The following is a 20,914-nucleotide window of genomic DNA, read 5'->3' on the forward strand; positions in this document are numbered from 1 at the left end:
ATAGAAACCGTTAGAATTCCACCATGTTGGATTTTGCAAGTTGATTCATAGTTCCTTTGAGTCCTCCAGAGAAAACTACAGTTGCAAACAGGGTGTTAGAAAACATTATCAGAAGAGTGACACAAAGCTGCAGATATGGTTCCAACTCTCTCTCCCCACTGCCTGTGGGTTAAGGAAGAATACATTTCTGAATAGTAAAGGACATGGGTCACACTTGCCTAATTTCTGACAGCTCTTCAAAGATGCATGGATAAGATGAAATGAAGTCTTCATATTTTCTCAAGCAGGAAACAACTTTGACCATCTGAAACCTGAGATCCTACTCCTGCCTTTGTCTAAGGTAATTTGCATCACCACAGCCTCACAGGAGAGCTGAGACTACTTACCAGCTAAGAACTGTTGCCCAGAGGATGTTTCCATCTATTGACTCCTCCGTGAAATCCTATGAAATATGAACTTTCATTTCTACCCAGGAGAACTTTTACAATCTTTTCTCTGATGCCTGATGATGAAGGGTGTTTGTGCTTGAAAGCTTGCAATTAAAGATTTTTTTTTTGCAAAAATCTTATTGGTCTAATAAAAAATATCACCTCTGTCCACAAGCCCCGATGGCTTTGGACAAGGTGAAGCTCTTCCAAGCCATATCGTAACAGACTACAATGTTACAGCAGATGCTTTGTTTAGAACATGGGATATATCAAGCTCACCTAGCTCCATGGGGACTGAACCCAGTTTACAGGACAAGTGGCATCAGGGATCCACAGGATTCAGCATTTACCTCCCACTACTAACACTCCCTCCCCCACAGTGGAGCTCTGTATTCTGCATTTGGCAGGTCTCCCTGTGGCCCCTCTTCAGCCTCCCCCACAAATTCTCAGCTCCTCTAGGAGTCCTGCAGGCCAGATTATACAGCTCCACAGTCCAGACCTAGTGTATGGGTCATACTTTTGACACTCCTGGTCACAAGCAAAGACAAGGAGAAAGCAACATGGGCCTCACTGAGAAACAAATTCAAGCTCCACACACCTACCTTAGAGGTGATCCTTAGAGCTCAAGTTTTCTACAGAATAAAAAAAAAAAAAGCCTTGAACTTCCAGCATTTCTTCCAATTTTAGGTGGAATCTTGCAAGATGTCAGAAGCTAGAAGAGTTTTCCTGCTCCACATTTAGAGGAAATCCCTACAACTTTCTTTGTAAGCATTTGCCAGTCATTACTTTGCAGCAGTATGAGATTACCAGTGGTGTGGGACAGCAATTCAGACACTGAGTGAAATGGGTCACTGGCTTTATCTGTTTAAAAATTCAGTGACCTAAAAGCAATCCTGGAAAGAAAGAATAGTCCTAACGTTGTTTTACAAGAAAATCAGCTCTAAATGTTCTTAGTTAATCTAATAGTCAGCATAACTAAAACAGAAACGCCTAACAAGCTTTGTTTACCAAGAGGTGGTCTCTTTTCACATATCCTTTAACCAATTTTCAAGAAGGCCACCTAAAATTACTAAATGGTCTCAAACTATGATTAGAAGTTACTCAGGAGAAGAGGAATCTATATGCATATCAACAAGGTTTAGTACTAGTTTTACATACACCTTGGCAGACTGGACCATCTCCAATTGTGATCAGCTACAGTGTATCCCTGTGGAGAGGCCAAATCCTCACACGTGGGATTTAACAGGAGGTGGTATAAAGGCTAATAAGATTATAGCCCAATTCAAGGACTTCTTCATGAAATCTGGATCTACCTTTCCAACAAGTCACTCTTCGCTTCATGAGGACAAATGGGGAAGCTTGCGGTATGCAGGAAGTTTAAAAATAGCTATCCCTAAACTTTGGAACTTTTTAAGGGAGGACAAACCAGAAGGGGAATCTTACCAGACTTCCCCCACAAAAATAAAAATCTCAAGCCACTTTCCCTTACAGAGTTCATAGATTCAAATCATCCTTCAATTTGCCATATAAACACATAGAAATATAGTCCAACTCACAAAAAGGTTAGAGTACATTGATTTTAGCAGGTGTGATTACAGTGAGCCAGAACCTTAATGGAGAAATGTTTAAGTTGACAGATGGAAGAGTAGCTGTAACAGAATACTGTACAGACAAAATGGGAGAATCCATTAAATGGAAAAGCAAATAACATACTTACCTTACAACAACATGTCTATGTCTTGCAGAGAAAATCCAAACAATTCATAAGACTCCTCAAGTGTGAAACTCCAAACAGTATGCCTCAAAACAAGCACAGAGGTCAAGCAACTTTAAAGAAAGGAAGACTGTGAGAACCAGAAACAGTCCTCAGATTACTTGGAGATCCTTAGTCATAAGGTGCATTTTAAGGAAAGAATACTGAGTGTATTACATTCAATGGCAGCTCTTATACACAATTCTTGGCATAATTGTATCCAATATTTTTTACTTTGAAACAGAAATTTTAATGCAGAGCTTTCTATTTTTAGTGATTTTCTGAGACACGTTGATCTACTCTATTCCTTCATTGCTACCCGAAGGAGAAGTTGGTACTGCACAAAATGCAGAGGCAATTACTCAGGTCTGTTCTGAGCCTCTGACATGTACATTACTCAGACTAATAAGGTTAAAGCCAGAACTCTGTTTCACTGATGCATGTAGAATAACTGAATACTCAATTTTATTAATCCATGATAGATTGTGTCAGCTGTGCTAACACACAATTTGTTTCTTCATCAATTAACACTGCACAAGTATTTAAAAAAATGGAAGTTTATTTTTCTTTCCATGGCTCAAATAGCAAATAAAAAGAATTGGGTAAGGCATCAGCCATGACAAGTTCCCTGTGTCCAGTGGCTTCATAACACCTCAGTTCCCATATACAGTTCTCAAAATAAAGTCACAATGTTAGTGGTTAGACTCCCTGGTTAACCAGACTGAAAGTGAGCACACAGGAAGATGAAGACTGGCTTACTTGGCTGTAGTTACATGAGTAACTTTAATTCTGCACATGGTAGTCTACTAAATGTACATACAAAATTCCTTATTGATAAATATTTAAACATGACAAATGTTATTTCTGAAGAGTTGAGTCCCTAAAATGTCTATTATTAGTTAGCATGTAAATTACATATTTGTTTCCTAGTTTGCTTGAACACATTTTGAACTGTCAGTTATAGGTTTACACATGTATAAAAAAAAGTAATATAGTTTGTGGAATTGAGCTAGCCTTCCCTACTCCAAAATAAGTCCAAAACCTCCAAAGATTCTGGCATATTTTTAGTTAAGATGCAGCATACTAACAGTGTGCTAGTATTCTTTCCACTCTGAAGCAGCTGAGGCAGTACATTTCATTTGGGATTTTTAGATGCACATAGTAAATATTTCCGAACTGCAAAGCATGTTTGATATCAACATTAAACTAGAAAAAGTAGCTACAATGTTCCCCATTATCAACACAAACTAGACTAAACAGTACAAAACCTACAAGTAGCTTCAGCATAACACACCATGTTCCCATAGTTTAGTATTAGGAGCACAAAGGAAGAAATTAACTGATGACACCAGATTTCCCAGACCACACCTTAATGCAAAACACATTAGTGCTACGGAACGAGCTCCACTTTGCTCAAGTCCAGGGGCTTTTAACACCTACAGACATTGACTATTTGCAAATGGGTAGTTTCAAGGCATCAGCACAATAAGAGGTAAATGCCCATTTTGGGCTTACCTGTGCCATACCACTTATGGACTTCAACTTAAATCTATTCTGACCCTTCAAATTTAAGATACCATATCATTTATTAACTTACAGGTGACAAAATGTGCTCTGGATTACTCAGAGGACCAGAGTATGGCACACATTTTAAAAGCAGACACTGCTAGTTGACAGCTAGTTAGCGAGATTGTTCAGATAACTGCACTTCACACTAGAGCACACTCTCCTACTGATGCACAGGGACACTGTCTCCATGCAACAAGTTGAAAATATACCCTTGACTATGTAACCTGCTATTTCTATGTGGGTTTTTTTTTTTAAATTAAGGCATATTTAAATGTTTCCATATACAAGATTATACCACTTTAAGTTAGATCATGTAATGCAGATCCATGTATAAATGACTCCCAGTATAAGTTATGCAAATATACCACTCTTTTATAGTCTGCTTATCTCCACAGCAAGAAAACTCCATACCAGTTAGTTAGGTATCATGTTTACAACTGTAATTTTCAAGGCAGTAGAAGACAAGATGAAGTGACAATTCTTAATGATATAAAATTTATGCTTTACAAGAAATCAGAAAGTACTACTTCTTTCTGTTTACAGTTAAGACTGCCTATGAAACACTACATTCAGAAGAAATGTGATCATGTAGGCAATTATGAAATGGGTTGACCTCTGCTTCTCTGGAAGCCACATAAATTTTTCAGTGAATTTGACTTTCAGTGCAGTTCCAATTCATGCTTTTAGTGATACATTACAATTTCCAACATGTTAGGATAATTTCAGTCATTTGAGCCTTCAATGGCATGCTTATAAATTATGGGTTTGGTATTTTTTTAGTATGGTCAAGGTAGGAAAGGAATTTGGGATTTTTAATTATAAAATGCAGCATCTTTCTCTGATCCTCTTAGCTAGGCTTTTCCTTTTTTTCTTCCCATTCTTCTCTTTGCTGTCTTCCATCTTTCTGGCTCTTATTTCTCTCATCAAGTCGAAAAATACCTAAAATTATAAAAACAAATGGTAACACACATGTATCATTGATACTTTTATGCTGAGTGAACATAAATGATGATATTTAATGCACCTTGTTTGAATGAGAAAGTCCCAATACAGGTTCCCCTTGCTTTATGCTGTACATGCATTCTTGGATAATGGCACATAAGTAGAATTTGCATAAAGGGAACCCACTTTACAAAGTAACAGATAGGGATACATTCCAAGACCTCGACTATACTGACCCTCAGACCCATTTCTACCACTTTTACAAGACAGTTTTGGTACTCAACAACAGCAGACAGGCAGTTGCTGCTGCACGCTGCGCTTTGCACCCAGCTGCAGCTGCCCTGGGAGTGACGCCACTGGGTTGCACTGTGCCCCCTGCCCACCCGTTGGCGGGACGCATGTGGTGTCACATCACTCCCAGGGCAGCTGTAGCTCTAGAAGCATGGGCACCAGCTGCCCTGAGCAGCAGGCTTCCACCACACCGACCAAGTGAATTTACCTTGCATATAACTAATGTTTGGTATAAAAAGGGTCACTGCATAAAAGTGAATTTGCACATAAAGCAAGGGAAACCTGTACCTACAGAAGGTCAGGGTGAAAGGACAACTAACCTTCAGTAATCTTACTCCGTCTACTAGGTTTCCAAGGACATGCACTTTTTTCAATGTCTGGTTGGTTCACCCCTTCCTCTGACACTGAGCCCCATCCATTCCCAAGATCACAGATTCATAGAAAAGTAGCTTTGGAAGGGACCTCAGAAGGTCATCCAGTCCAATCCTCAGGAATAGGAATTTTAGGAATAGTCTGGTCTAATCTACTCCTAAAGCTACACAATCAACCCTGTCAAGACCCCCCTACTACAGAGCAAACAATCCATACCAGCGTGACCATGGGATAAAATTCCTTCTTCATTCCAAATGTGCTAATTGTTCTGACCCTGAGTGAAAGGGAAAGATTCTCTAACTAGGAACCTCCAAGCACTGTCAGATCCTTTAAAAATCCTGAGCCTTGGGTGTAGCCAACATCTAATATTTCTGACAAAGGCCAACCGCCCCCTCCCCCCATGCATAGCAACAGGTGGGAAAAAAAATTCCTTCTCAGCCGTCTGTGGCAACCAGCAAACGTCAGAAGTGTAGGAAAAAAACAGACACCCTCCCATGCTGCTCTACAACCTACGGACACCAAATGTAACTCTACACATCACACCCTCTAATGGCAGAGTCAGAGTTGTCCTTTCTGTACCCCCTCCATAAACTTATCTCAACTCCTTTAATGTTTTTTCATAACTAAACTAGTTACAGCTCTTCTTTCATCTCATGCTGTCAAGCCTGGTTCTCTCCAATATCCAGCTGCTCTAGGCAGCACAGCTCTTCTTGTGATCTCCCAGCAATGTGCATGTGGAAGGGCTCCCAGGCTTCCAACTGCTGCTCTTTATAACACACTCTAGGCATAGCTACTCCCTAAACCATTTGCTGACCCATGCTTATCCATCCTCTTTGAAAGTCACCAACGAAGGACATTCCACAACTTCCCTAAGCAGTCTATTCCACTGCATCATTGTTCTAATAGTGAAGATTTTTCCCCCTGCTATTTAATCTAAATCTACTTTGCTGCAACTTCAAGCCACTGGTATGTCATGTTTTCTGCAGCAGCACCATATTTGGGATCAGGAAGCTTGTTTTAAGGCCTTCCAAAATGCTACAAGACTAAATGCCATGCCTCTATCGAGTCTTTAAAACTTACTTCTATTTATTACAGGAAAATATAGCTTAAATCATAGCATAGTTGATGACTGCAACTTTAATAGGTTAACAGAAGCAGACAGAACTATCTCGTTCCTGAAGTCTCATTTTTACTAGATCAGGTACACACTAAGATACTTTATTCTGTTTTCCAGATTCCATTCATGATTCGCGTCTAAAAACTAGGGGTAAACCAATAAAGACTGTCTTGGCTGATAGCAATAGCTGATTATTCACCAGACATATTGGCCAATACTGATCCAATAACCAATTTACAGGACCACAGCTGGGCAGTGTGGTGAGCAGTGCCCTGCAGGTAAGTCTGTGGAGGGGACAGGGCATGGGGGAGGAAAGGGGTGTGGGAGGAAAGGGGGCAGACTGAGGCCCCCACAGTGAAGGAGAGAGTAGTGCAGGGGCAGAGGGCAATGCCCAGCCAGGGCAGTGAATGGGACCCCAGGGCTGCAGCAGGGAGTGGGACAGATCTGTGGGCAGCATATTCAGGGGATCAGAGTCCTGGCGCTTAAAAATGGTGGTGGGGCTGCTTGAACTAAAGCTCAGCCACCATTTTTAAGTATGGGGATGCTTTTAGGAGCATGGCGAGGGTGGAGGCGGGCTGCCTGTCATGGGCTTTCTGCCCTGCTGCCTCTGGAGCTGCATGCTGGCCATGTCTCCCCTGCCTGTCCGGCAGTGGAAGGCACAAGTCACCAGCACCACTGCTGCCAGACAGGCAGGGGATGCACAACCAAAATGCAGCTCGCAGGGCACAGGCAGCAGGGCAGAGAAGGCTAAGCTCACAGTGGGCAGCCCACCTCCACCCAACACACATGCCCCCCCATGCCTCCCCCAGGGGTGTGTGCAGCAGCAGTGAGCCGCCCTCACTCTCCACCGCTGTGGCTCTCCCATTCCCTGCCCTGGCTGGGCAGCACCCGTCCAGAAGGCATATTATATTTATTGGTGACTATCAGCTACGCCAGCCAAAAAAAGCTGATAGCTTATAATGTTAATTTTCCTTTTATCAGTGTCAATCTGATACTGTATCAATATATTGGTGCACCTCTACTAAAAACACAAGCAAAGAGACTGGGAAAACCCGGCACAGTTCCTGGAAATCAGTTATTTGCAGTGTCCAGTCTGAAAACTGGACTTATTTCTGAAGTGGTGACTCAGATTTTTCCAAGACTATGTAAACAAACCTTCAAAATAGCTATTAGCAAAAGTTACAGCTGCAGGCATTTTGAAAAGGGAAGGAAAAATTAGGAAGTGGGAAAATCCTACTCATCTGATAATGCAATTTAAGATCCTGCTGTCAATTCAGACTTTTAGATGAAACTCTGCGCCAACCTGTATTTGTGCTTTGCACTATTTTTATTCATTCCAAAGTATTCCAACCCGTTGGACTCCTACATGCTTAAATATAAAACACTCACCTTCAGGAATTTATTTTAGTGGATGTATTTAAGCCAATTCTATGAGATTTCCTTTCTGGAAAGGGAATTGTCATATAGACATCCACACTTCCTAGGAGTTTACACAGTATATTGTTTGAAACATGTTGTGGTGGCCTCTTCTGAACTTTAGAACAGTAGCTTTCTTTTTTCTGTAAAAAGAACATGTTGCCACAGACCAATCACAGAACAATTAAAACTGTGTTACTTTCACTCCACTTATTTTGGGGGAAAAGTGGCATATTTGTATGAACTTTTCATCTTCAAAAGTCCTTTTGATTTCTAAATGGATTGTTGTCTGCTTGTATTCTAAACCATCCAGAGTGTAGGGCGTCATCCTTCTTCCCTTACTTAAGCAGCAATATAGTCTCTAGCTGCCTAGACTATTTAGCCTACTTGGATGCTGTCCAATTCTTCTCCTAAGAATTGAACTTTTTTTCTGAAATAGGTTTAGAAACAGACCATGTTGAGCTGAGCTGTTTACTATTTTTCTAATAAGCTGGAAATTTAATTTATTTATTTAGATCAACAACTTCAATTCATATAGTACAGACAGAATAGTTTCAGATGTTTTAAAGAACATTTAAGAGAGACTTCCTGGCACTTGTATAACTTTGTCGATTCACCTCAACTCTGGCCTGAAGATCTCAGGAGTTGTATAGACTGAATTAACCATGAGATAGATTGCTGATTTGCTTCTCCTTTTACTCTTCAACTCCATGGGATTAAAATAGTTTTGTAGCAGCCATAACACCAGTAGCTCGGAAAACCTGGGGGCTAAATCAATGGGTAAGAACCAAAACTTGAATATTGAGAGATGGCTGAGGTAATTTAGTTGTGTAAAATTTTCCAGTTATAGAAGCTATTTTTAACATTTCTCACAGAATGACTGCTCCCTCTCTGACCTGAGTATCTGCATACTCAAGGGCAATTTACCTAACACCTTTAAAAGATGACACCGGGAACAAAAAATAAGATGGCTGAACACTAAGAACCAAGGTCTAAACATTGATACTGGGTTCATGGCAGATTGTTTTATCCACAGAAAGGTGAGAAGAAAGATGAGAATGACCCCTGCCCCTTTTGATAGGGCTTGATCTCTAAGTAATTAGCTTCTTCTCCTCTGCTAATTGTTTGCTACCTCTGGGAATTCCTCTCCCCCCTCTTAAGGTTTTTTTTTTTTATATACATATATATACACACACACACTGTAACCATGTTGGCTTTCACTGCTCAGACCTGATGAAGAATGTCTTGCATCTGAAAGCTTGTCTAACTCCATCCCAACTATGTACTTAGTTCAAGAAAAGATAGCACCCTAAGGGCTGTGCTACAGATTTAAATTAAAGCTCAATAGAAACCAGCTATAGAGCTGCTGCACATTTTCAAGCACTAACTTTATTGCTGGTTGGCTATAGCTGAATAGTCATTTTTATCATGTGATAATTACTTTGTACTTGTGGCTAGTCTTACTTTGCTCATGTGGCCGGTCTAAATGTATTGCACAATAACCAGTTCATGGCATAATTATGTAATATACAACAGGGGCCTAATAAACCCTTGCCTCCAGCATATTTTAATGTGATATTTTCCTCCTGTTAAAATGCGGGGAAGCAAGCTAAACTTGACTAAGGCATGAACAGATGTTGCCCTTGTCATGGGAGAAAATGTCTTCCAGCAGGACAAAGTGCAAGCTTTCAGACATCCTTGTTGCTGGACCAATCCCCAAAAAGAGTTACAGAATAAGTCCTTCAGGACAAAGCATTAGTACCATCATGACTGATGTCTGGAACAGTTGTCCCACAATATTCCTGCAAGGCTGGCAAGTCAATCAGTCCTCAAGGTATCCCCCAATGTACTACTGAAACTCCAATCCTGGCCTCTCTTGAACTCCATCTAGCAACAGGGATATCAGGCTTCAGGTGGCCACCTCCATCTATTAACCATCTTGCATGGCAACTTGCCAGATGTCTTTTGCTCACCACTCACCCAAAACCAGTATTGGAGCCTACATGCACTGAACACCATCAACAATCAGGAGCCTCCAGGACTCATCAGACCCATCCAGAACCTCTATACCTGCACACATCCACCCATCTTCTCTCTTCACTATGGCCTCTCAGTCTGACAAGCCCAGTGCCCTGAAAAAAGTGTGACATTAACTGGAGACCAGGAAGCGGGTAATGGATTTCATCACCCTCTGGGGTGATAATGACAAGCTTTGCTGCATTAAAATGAACTACCCAGGCACTGACCCATTAGCACTGGAGCAAAACATTATTGTCTGAAATGACTGCAGAACTAGCTGTTACAAATACAACATAAAGGTAGACAAGAACTGGCAGGTTTAGGTATCCCAAGGAAGTCCAGCTCCCAGTTTACATCTGATAATAGGGTAAAAAGGTATCACCCCATAGGCAACTCATTGATAGAAGTGGCCACAGTGCATTTCAGGAAGAGGTGGTCTACCTGTGTCAGAGAAGTCATGCTGCCAATTTGGCAAGTTGTGCATGTAGCCACCATAGTGGAATTCAAGATGGCTAAAATTAATTCATGTTTTGGTCAATATTTCAGCCCCCACTTGGGTTACAAACTAATACCAATGACAAAACCAACACTGTTGGAACTGAAGCGATTGATCATAACACATCCACTGTGGTATAGAATCACAATCAGAATAGGAAGGGACCTCAGGAGGTCATCTAGTCCAACCCGCTGCTCAAAGCAGGACCGTCTCCAATTAGATCATTCTAGCTGGGTCTTAAAAACCTCCAAGGATGGAGAGTCCACAACCTGTCTGGGTAACCTGTTCCAGTGCTTCCCTACCCTCCTAGTGAGAGAGTTTTTCCTAATATCTAGCTAATGTGTCAGGATTTGATTTACCTACAATCAGGGGACAAAAAGCTCAATTCCAAAACATGTTGGATTGAGGCTTGCTGATACATCACACAACTAGATCTAAGAAGCTGGTACAAAGTCTCCATCCATGCTGCTGAATACAGCATACCATATGACAGTGCTGAGGACAGGGAAAAGAGACCCCCTCCCCTACCCTGTGGCCAGCGCCCCGCGCTGCAGCCGCTCACAGCCTGCGTGGGACTGCCTGTGCCTGCTCAGGACAGCACCACACGGGTTGCGAGCGCCTGAAGCAGGGAGCACTGGCCATGGGGTGGGGGAGGGGCTGCTTTTCCCCGCACTCAGCACCAGCTCATTCCCTACAAGCAAGGCGGGGTTGGGGCTGCGCGCTGCCCCCCCGCCTGTACCACAGGGCTGAGGGGGGAACTGGGAGCAAGCGTAGGGCCCACACCGGTGTCCCAGGGCCAGCACCGGCGGGGCCCAGAACAGGGCGGCAGGAGTACAGGGTCCTGGCTGGCAAGGGCTCCATGGAGCCGGGCCAGCTCCCCCCTCTCCCTGCTGGTGCAGCCCAGCCTGACTCCACAGACCCCTGCCAGCCTGCACCCTGCTCTGGGCCCCACCAGCGCTGGCCCCGGGACATTGGTCCCAAGACATTGGGACACTGGTCCCAAGATGGGGACCAGGGGGCAGGGCACCTGTCAGGGGGCAGGGCTCCCCATGCGGCCCTCAACAGCTTGCCAAAACTGGGTAAGTGGCCCTCCGCCCAAAATAATTGCCCACCCCTGTGCTAATGTGTTAGCCATCTTGGAATCCCAATATGGCTACCACAACAGAAATGTTATGATCAATCTCCTCAGCTCATACAATGTTGCTTTTGTCATTCTAACCCTTGTGGGGGCTGAAACATTGACAAAATGTGAATTCATGGCAGTCATCTTGGATTCCAATATGGTGGCTACATGTACTCCTTGCCAGATTGGCAATATGATTTTGTGTTAGCCATCTTGGAATCCCAATATGGCTACCACAACAGAAATGTTATGATCAATCTCCTCAGCTCATACAATGTTGCTTTTGTCATTCTAACCCTTGTGGGGGCTGAAACATTGACAAAATGTGAATTCATGGCAGTCATCTTGGATTCCAATATGGTGGCTACATGTACTCCTTGCCAGATTGGCAATATGATTTTTCTGACATGGGTAGACCACCTCTACCTGCTTGAAATGCACTGCACTTGCTTGTGGCAATGAGTTGCCTAAGACAACAAAATCTAGAGACCTTTTCAGTTAATCTATACCCTACTAATGATAACTCAACTCAGACATGAGCATTTCTGCTGTGGAGGTTTTATACCTGTGTGGCCAGGTCTATATGTAGGTCACAAAGGCTGGCACATTAGAACTATGTAAATCTCCCCTCGCCCATGTAATATATTACTTTGCATAAGAATTCCCAAAGAGTTCTAACTTTGATGTTTATAACCTTTAACATTTACTTAATACTTGGGTAAGAGTCAGCCACTATCTCACCACTTTTCCCATGAAAACATGGGCTTCACCTTTAATCTTTTCTTGCCCATTTTCAACCCAAACTGCTCTCTGTATTTATTTGACCTCCTGGTGCATGCTCCAGCTTTGCGCAGTACATCCATTTTTATTTCAGCTAGACAACTCCTACGCAGCCTAGAGAAGATTCCAGTCCTCATTAGTAAAACCATTAACTGTAGGAATAAAAGACCAGCTAAGACTAATCCCTCCCCAGAAGTTATAAATTTCCTGGCCATGTGTAAAAATATAAGTTATAAAACAGAATCAGAAGTCTCCATGAGATTAGTTTGTCCCAAGAGATAGTAACAGATTCAGGGACTCGCATGAACAACCTTTGCTACCTATGTCATAGAATTCATAGATTTCATAGACATTAGGGCTGGAAGGGACCTTGGAAGATCATCGAGTCCAGCCCCTTGCCCCAGGGGCAGGAAGTCAGTTAGGGTCAAAGGATCCTAGCAAGATAGATATCCAAATATTTCTTAGAGGAGTCCAGAGCAGGTGCTTGCACCACCTCTGGAGGCAGTCTATTCCAGGCCTTGGGGGCTTGGACTGTAAAGAAGTTTTTCCTTATGTCCAGCCTAAAACAGTCTTGGAGGAGTTTGGGACTGTTTGACCTTGTCATCTCTTGGGGCACTCTGGTGAACAGGCATTCACCCAGATTCTGATGTACACCCCTTATATACTTATAGGCAGCCATTAGGTCTCCCCTGAGCCTGCAGGGCTGTTAGGCTGTTAAAAACTTATATTTTATCTTCTCTACTCTCAATCTGAACAGACTACCAGCTCACTTTCAACCGGACAGCTATTGGATTTAATTGGAACTCAGCTACTCCAAATGGTCAAGAATGACCATCTAGAAGAAGGGAAGCCTGTACAGGGAAACTTTGTGCTCTACTGACACTGTTGAACCAACTCTAAGGTTAAAGAAGCAAAAAAGCCAGTGAACAGTCAGTCAGTCAGTCCAGAAATACTCACACAGTATTTAATTTGTTACTCATGAGCGTAATATACTTAAACAGGAAAGAGCAGGATTCATGAAACAGGAACTGAGAGCATTAAGTGAAAGTGATGCTTTTTTACATTTAAAAAAAAGTTAACAGTTACCTTGTCAACATTAGCCCGTGTTTTGGCAGAGGTTTCCACATAGTTAACATTCCATTGGTCAGCTCTGTTTTTTGCTTCCTCTACAGAAACTTGCCTTTTATCTTCCAAATCGGATTTGTTACCAACTAGCAGGAAGGGAACATTCTCATCCTCTTTTACTCTTAAAATCTGCTCCCTGGAGGAAGGAAGGAGCATTATTATTATTCAAAAAAAAATCTATGCATAGAGGGCATTCCTAGAAAACAAGCAAAAAGAGCCAGGTTGCATTTTTTTTACTGTGTTACAATGAAAACCCATTCATTCTTTCAAAACATTTAGATAAAAACTGAAAAAAATCCTTATCTTGACATGGTGCAAAATGAAAGTAAGAAAAGCAACTTATTTCCCAGTCAGTGGAGAATGATTCATTAAGGGTTTGTACAGAAATGATAAAAGCTGAACTGTTCGAGCCGAATTTTAAATTGGTAATTTATTCTACTGCAAGAGACATTAAGAGCATTTCACAGTTTCCTTCCTATTACTATTCATAAGTAAGTGCCTTATATTAGCCAGAAAGGTTGGTTTCATGTCTTTTCTTAATGCACAGCAATCACCATTTTTAAGCTTTGTAAAAGACCATAGATTAAAAAAAAAAACTAATGTAGCACACCTATGGCAAATATCTTCCTTTCAGGAGAGAATGTGAGAAGATAAAATAATTATTTTCGATTTCTATAAATGTCTCTCTGTTTCAGTTACAGGTATCTGGATGGATTCAAGTCACTCAACCATTGGCTTTGATGAACCAGATGCTTCCAGTGATGGAACTGCTAGGATGCATAGTTTGAAGTTTTACTTACAAAAGCTCATGTAGAACTCTTGAGTTGTAAGGGTCTGAAGGACCAAAGATTTCTTAAAAGGGGTTTTTCATTTAACTGACTTAAGTTGGAGGGTAGGCAAAACAGTTTTCCAGAGTAAGAAGGGGGTAGGTACTCTTTATCCAGGCCCAGAAAGTATCAGAGGGAGGCTCAAGAGTAAAATTTAGCATTCTGTGATTTCCCCCCCTACATGTACAGTGGAGAAACTGTCCTGCAAGACCACAGAACTTCTAGAATATTAGGTGGGGTTTGATATTTGAGATCTCCAATGTAACTTAATTTGTCTTTCTTCCAAAGAAAGGAAAAGTTTTTAGAATTGCACTAAATGTAGTTCCAGTTGTCTGAGATGCACTATATGGAAAATTCATCATTTGGCATGGGGAAGCTTCAAACAGCAGACAAAACCACCACTTTGGAAGCAGCATACATACATTGAGAAACCAGAGCTAACACAAGCTTTTAAAAGCAAGTGCACATATTTCAATAAGGCTTGTGAAATATAAATGTAACATTACAACTCCAGTGGAAAAGTCCAGCACTGTTAGCCCTACAGAGAACATTAAAACAATCTTCTATCATCTATAATCAGGGCAGTATAAGGAAGGAAGCAGGCCTGTTTCCTTAGTGGACTGGAGGCAGTGATAAAGTTAAAATCCACCAGTACAATATACTACAAATCTGGGTATTTACACTGCTTCAGAGAGTTGACCAGTCAGAGCACTGCCTAGTTGTCTAAGCAAGGTTTTCACAGAGTAATCATGTACTTGAGCTGTTTAAGGATTTACCCTACAAGAAACACACAGAGCTGTTTAAATCCTCCATCTGAAAACTGGTGATTTTAAACAAGTGATTTCTCATGGAGATGTCCCATCATGAACATTAAATTTAAAAATTAAGTCCCAACTGAATATCCATTTAGTCACTATAACTTCCCACTCCCTTTCCCCCCAACTAGTGGGAAAAAAAGCAAACTAAAACTGTCATGTATATGACATGACAAACCTAATACTCTCATGTATAACCCAATGATATGGAGCAGGTGGGAAAGAATCAGTAGTGTGACAACCACTTGTCTGCCGGAGCTCTGGGCTTTAGACCAGTCTGATGGAAACAAACTTTCATGTATTTCTGAGAGTTTTAGTGCTCTGGTCAGTAGCATACCCACAGCACTGAATAATCTGAGGGCATTTACACCACACATTAGTCGGATGCAGGCTATGTTTAAAAAAAAATGTCATCTCAGAATTAGTTTAAATACAAAAGCGTGAAGCCTTGAGATTTTTCCAATAGTCTACCTTGTCTTAGAAGTACACCAAAAAAGGATTTTGAAAAGTTTAGTTGGGTCTTAAGTTTCCTCTCTGCCACTAAAGGATTTTCCAATCCCTTAGAAACAGGCTAGATTCAGTTTTTTTCAGGTTCTGAAGGCTGTTTCAGCACATATTGCTACTGGTCACTTTAGCTGAATGTATTTGTCTTTTAAATCTCTGGAAGACAATATCCTTTGCAGTGTCAGGTACATGAACAAGATTTTTCCTGTCTTGGTATCTAAACTGTAAAGTAGGATTTCACCAGTTCTCTAGGGCAGATAACAATCTAAACCTCTAGCATAATCCATTTTAAAGAAGTATTCTAGCCTCCTTTGTACATCAAAAGAGCAAGAATGGGAAGGAATAATTTTGTCCCTTTAAAACATCTTTAATAAATCCTGAATTCTGATAATAGCTTGTCATGTGGCAACATCTCTAGGGTACTCCCCATTATTTTATGGGGAGTATGCCCTACCTATTTTTGGTATCATGGTATCTACCATAGGTAGGGTAATGGTATGAAGCAGTCTTCCTTTCTATGGCCTTACCGGACTGCACTAAAAAAAAATTGTGTTTTTTTTTTTTTTTTACATTAACGTAGCACCTTGAGATTCTGCTCATGGAACAGAACACCATTGTGCTAGGTCAGGAGTGGGCAAAGTACAGCCCGTGGACCAGATCTGGCCCAAAAAGGGATTCCAGCCAGCCCAAAATGGGCCCTCCGGCCCTGTCCAACCAAGGTGTGTGTGGCCGGTGATGCCACCCTGGGGCAGGGACGACATGGTAGTCAGAATCTGATTCCTGGCAGCCCCACAGTGGCAGCTCACTCAACTCAGCTGCCAATGCCAATTCACTCTGCATCCACTGTCGGGGCCGTTGGATGGAGTGGGCAGACAGGGTTTCCATGGAGACTGGCTCCAGACCCTCATGGGCAGAGTGTGCTCAGCCGGGTAAATGGGATGGGGCTGCAAGGCAGGTGGAGAACAGCATCTGGGAGCAGGATGGGTGGATGAAGGCCAGGATCACTGGGTGGTGACAGCATGGGGCCGGGGCCGCAATTTGCTCCCCACACATCCCTGCCCACTGAACCAGTGTCTGTCACAGGGACATACGGGGAGCAAATCACTGCGTTGCCCTGGGTCCTGGCCCTGTGCTGTCACTGTCCTGTAATCCCAGCCATCACCCACCCATCCCACTCCCGAATCGCGCTCCCACTTACCCACAGCCCCATACCATTTGCCTGGCTGAGTGCACCCTCTCCAGAATTGTCTGTATCAATTTCTGCACTTTGTGATCCACTGGCAAGCACCCTTAAAAGGTGGTAGGTTTGTGAAGTGTGCTATTTGCAAGAGTACCTCTTTGAGGATGGAATCCTCAAGTTAGACAGAGCCCAAAACATTTGTTGATAGACACCACATGAGGCTCTCCAGCATTCATTTTTCGTGCAGCAGCTGGTTTCATCTCTGTATTTATTCTAACATGAAGCAGTCCACATGCTATCACTGGCCTGTTTGCTCCTGTTCTCCTTCATAAGTTAATAAGGAAATAAGCAAGAGATGAACATTGGTACAACACAAAAATCATGGTAGAACAAACAGCAAATCAAGACTGCCCTGGGATAAATGTAACTTAGTACTTGCATAACGTGCAAGTGGGCAGCCTACAAGATTACTCAGTTTGACCCATGTGCATCAGCCCTTCTGAATCCTGACAAGAAGCAGTTCCATGATAGGCCCCATGTTACATTATCATTTTTGGTACTTAGGAGACCTGAAAAGACATGAAGAGCAGGTACAAATGACTGCAAAAGAATCTGTATAGCTATGCTCTAAGAAGTCCTCTAAGATGTCATGCTATTATCTAGGGTACAATCTATGCAACCTGTAAAGGCAGAGCATCATAGGGAACATCAAATGACTACAAGAAGTTATTTGTAGTTGTGAGAAGCATCTCAAGAAAACCTGTTTGGAGTCTATTGCAATTCAGTTAAATCAATAATTTTCCCTGCACGGTTACCTGAAATCTGCTGTAGCCGCAAAAGATTCCAGTTCTGTAATAGAGAAGACACAAAGAAATCCCTCTCCACTTCGGAAGTAGTTGTCTCTAATTGCAGCATAATCCTCTTGCCCTGCCGTATCCAATATATCTATTTGGACTTCTTCCCCATCCAGAACTACCTTTTTCCTGTAGCTGTCTGCTTTAGTAGGCTCGTAGTCTTCCACAAACTGTAAACAAAGCAATAGAATACTATAAAGACATACCAGCACAGCAAAATAAATGAGTGCCTAGGTAAGAGAAATGAACACATACATCTAAATTTGTATGTAGTTACAGGTTGAAATTAGTGTCTTCAATAGTCACAGTAGCTATGTACCCCATTTAATCAGGCCATGGTACTTCAATGTTACTTCTGACATTTACTTAAACCCACACCACGTCTGCTAGCAAAGATGCTCTTTATTACCCAGAAAGCTTGCAGGTTCTCACTTGCTGCTATCAGCCCAAAAATTCACCCAATTCAAGACTTCTTGCCTTAATTTCTCAGGTATTATAAATTATCAGTGATTATACCTGCAAACCAGATGTTGCTCTCTGCTCAATGACAAATAGGCAATCTGGCTTAAGTCTGTAATCTTGTAGTACAAGTGCGTCTAGAAGATTTTGAACAGATCGAAATATTGGTTTTACTCTAAGTGACTTGGCAGTTCCTATGACTACCTACCCAGTCAGTGCCTTTCATGATTATCTGACCTCGTACTTAATTAGAGAAATCTTTCCTATCTTTCTCCAAGAGTCTAAAACTTTAAAAAACAAGTATTTCAACTGGGTGCAAATTCATTTTGAACCCACCCTCCTTGTGAAAAAATGTTGTTTTGAGGGGTGGGGGGAAATGAGTTTTGGGTAAAATATCTGAAATTAAGCAGGGGGAAAAAATGCAACTCCATAAGAACCAAGTAGCACCCACTGACAGTTCAATCTTAACTCATGCAGTTAATATATCTCTATTTTGAGACTCAAATGTTAATATATTTCTAAATAATCCTGGAAATTAAACTGAAACAGTGGTAATAGGTTCTATCAGAACTCATTGCTAACTAATCAGAGATCTGGAAGAAAGACCCATTTTCACATCCATGAGTCTTAGGGTGAGCTTGCAAAGCCAAGAGACTCCTTAATGTTTTCTGTTCAGCATAATGGCCAGTTGTCATACCAAAAAATCTTTAGGAGAGACCAAGTCATAGTTTACTTAGAGCACTTCAGGTATTGATTTTATTGGCGTCTTTAAACTAAATACTACACAGACATTGACTTCAGTTAGGAAAAGGAGACAGGAACCTCCATTGTAAGAAGTTAGTTTCTTACCTCATCATACATGAACTGCAGCGTTAAAGCAGATTTTCCCACACCACCACTTCCCACCATGATGACTTTGTGCAAAGCCAAGGAATTCTGACCTTTGGGCTTATTTGCTGCCATCTTTGGATTGCAGGAATTTCACAGAAGTAAAATGAATATCTAGGGGGGAAATAAATTGCTTCAATTAGTCTTCATTGATTATTTGAAGAACCTGTCACCATTCTGTTACCCTCAGATATATGGCAAAGACCCTTCTTCCCCAGGAACAAGCCAAATGGTACCTCATTTCCAGGGATCATGGTTTTTTCCATTTAAAAATAGCAAATTCTCTGATGAAAATCCCAAAATCTCTGATTTAAAAACCCAAATTGAGCATTTTTCCAGGATTAAAATGAAATGTTACTATATATATAGGCATCACTTGAATACAATGTTTTATTGATCTACTTGCAATTTTACAGCAATTTGGAAACCTACCACTGCCTCAATCATTATAATACAATACATTCTAAATATTTATATATTTTGGCATTTGATTTTCATAGTTTCATAGTTTTAGGGTTGGAAGGGACCTAATAGATCTTCTAGCCCGACCCCCCGCCAGGGCGGGAGAACAACAAAAAACCCTAAAAACAAAAACGGGACTCAAATGAGTCCAGCCAGGTAGGCATCCAGCCTCTTCTTAAAGACCCCCAGGGTAGGGGCCAGCACCACCTCCCTTGGAAGTTGGTTCCAGCTCCTAGCCGCCCTAACTGTGAAGTTTGGGTTTGTTTTTTTTTTTAATCACAGAAAATTAGAGTTCCTCCCTGCCCGCTTCACTCACCATGATGCCGGTCCAGCTGCAGCTGTCCCCAGAGCTGCTTTGAGGCACTGAGTAGCCCTGATATGCCAGTGCCCTGCCCCTCACTCCCAACCCACAGCCCCCAGAGCCCTACCAGTGCCCCTCACTCCTGACCTGCAGCCCCTGCTAGCAGCAGCTCCCTCCCTACACCAGGACATGGGTCCAGGTGCACAGAGCTGCTGCTTTGTGGCTCTGAGCAGTACCAGCCCTTGCTGTTCTGTTCCCTGCAACTGTGCCCAGGCCCCAGTGATCCCCATGCCCTTCTGGGCTCAGGAACTGAGCTGCACAAGCCCCTTTCTTTCCAGGCTGGCCTCCCCCTGCACTGGCTGCTCTAAGGGCCAGGCGGGCTCCAAGTGGCCGCTTCTACACCTAGAGCGTTGCCCCCCCTCCCATCTCTCTCGCACACACTCCTGCTGCCACCCCCTGTCCATCACATACACACATAGACTCCGTTACCCCTCAATCCCCACCCCCTTTCATCATCCACCCCTGCTACCACCTTCCCTCCTCCCCCTGACCCATCAAGCCCCTCTCTTCCAGTGGTTCCTGGGACCAGGAGCCCCGCAGGCCAGAGCCATGTGCCCCGGTATCAGTGCAGGTGCAGAACTGAAGTGAGGCAGCTGCCCGTGTGGCCACAGCTCCTTCCAGCTTGTCTTGTCCTGTGTGGTGGCTTGGCACCCAGGGGTGGCCATGCTCCCCCAGGGCCAGGCAGGCTGGTGGGGCCCAGGCTGGGTGGCATGTAGACTGACCGCACTGCTCCTCTCCTCCCCTCCCCACCGCTCAGAGTGCCCCCACTTGCCACCTCCAGCACTAGCCCCGGCAGAGCTGCCAGCAGTCGCCAGAGCTGCAGGCTGGCAGGATGTGGCCCAACAGTGACGAGCAGCAGGGCAGCAGCTGTTGCTGTGGAAGATGGGCAATACTCACCTAGTGCCCTGGCCCAAGGCACCGCCCTGGCTGGGCAGCGCCCCCAGCCCCCAACCCTGCCCCAAGGACGCTCAGCCTGGTGGGCAGAGGTGCAGCACGCACTCTCTCCCTCCCACATCAAGTGTGCTTCCACCACTGCTCCAGCTGGGCAGTGCCCCCAGCCTAAGCCAAGCTGGGACAAGGAAGCATGGCCGGGGATGAGGCAGCCCACACCCACCGCGGCGTCGGCCCACAGA

At 43.0% G+C, this 20,914-nt stretch overlaps 1 protein-coding gene across 1 annotated transcript in view; it reads right to left on the minus strand.

Moving 5' to 3' along the window:
- Positions 1-2,722: 2,722 nt before the first annotated feature.
- Positions 2,723-20,914, minus strand: part of RALA (RAS like proto-oncogene A) — a 47,991-nt gene continuing 29,799 nt past the window's right edge. The window contains exons 2-5 of the mRNA XM_006020438.3: positions 18,920-19,072; positions 17,573-17,781; positions 13,393-13,567; positions 2,723-4,689 (exon numbers count right to left, since the gene is read on the minus strand). Coding sequence (XP_006020500.1) covers positions 4,567-4,689; positions 13,393-13,567; positions 17,573-17,781; positions 18,920-19,033 — 621 coding nt within the window. The 5' untranslated portion in view covers positions 19,034-19,072 and the 3' untranslated portion in view covers positions 2,723-4,566. The remainder of the gene's footprint in view (positions 4,690-13,392; positions 13,568-17,572; positions 17,782-18,919; positions 19,073-20,914) is intronic.

The sequence above is a fragment of the Alligator sinensis genome, unplaced genomic scaffold (assembly GCF_000455745.1).
Source record: "Alligator sinensis unplaced genomic scaffold, ASM45574v1 scaffold254_1, whole genome shotgun sequence".
Taxonomy (NCBI): domain Eukaryota; kingdom Metazoa; phylum Chordata; order Crocodylia; family Alligatoridae; genus Alligator; species Alligator sinensis.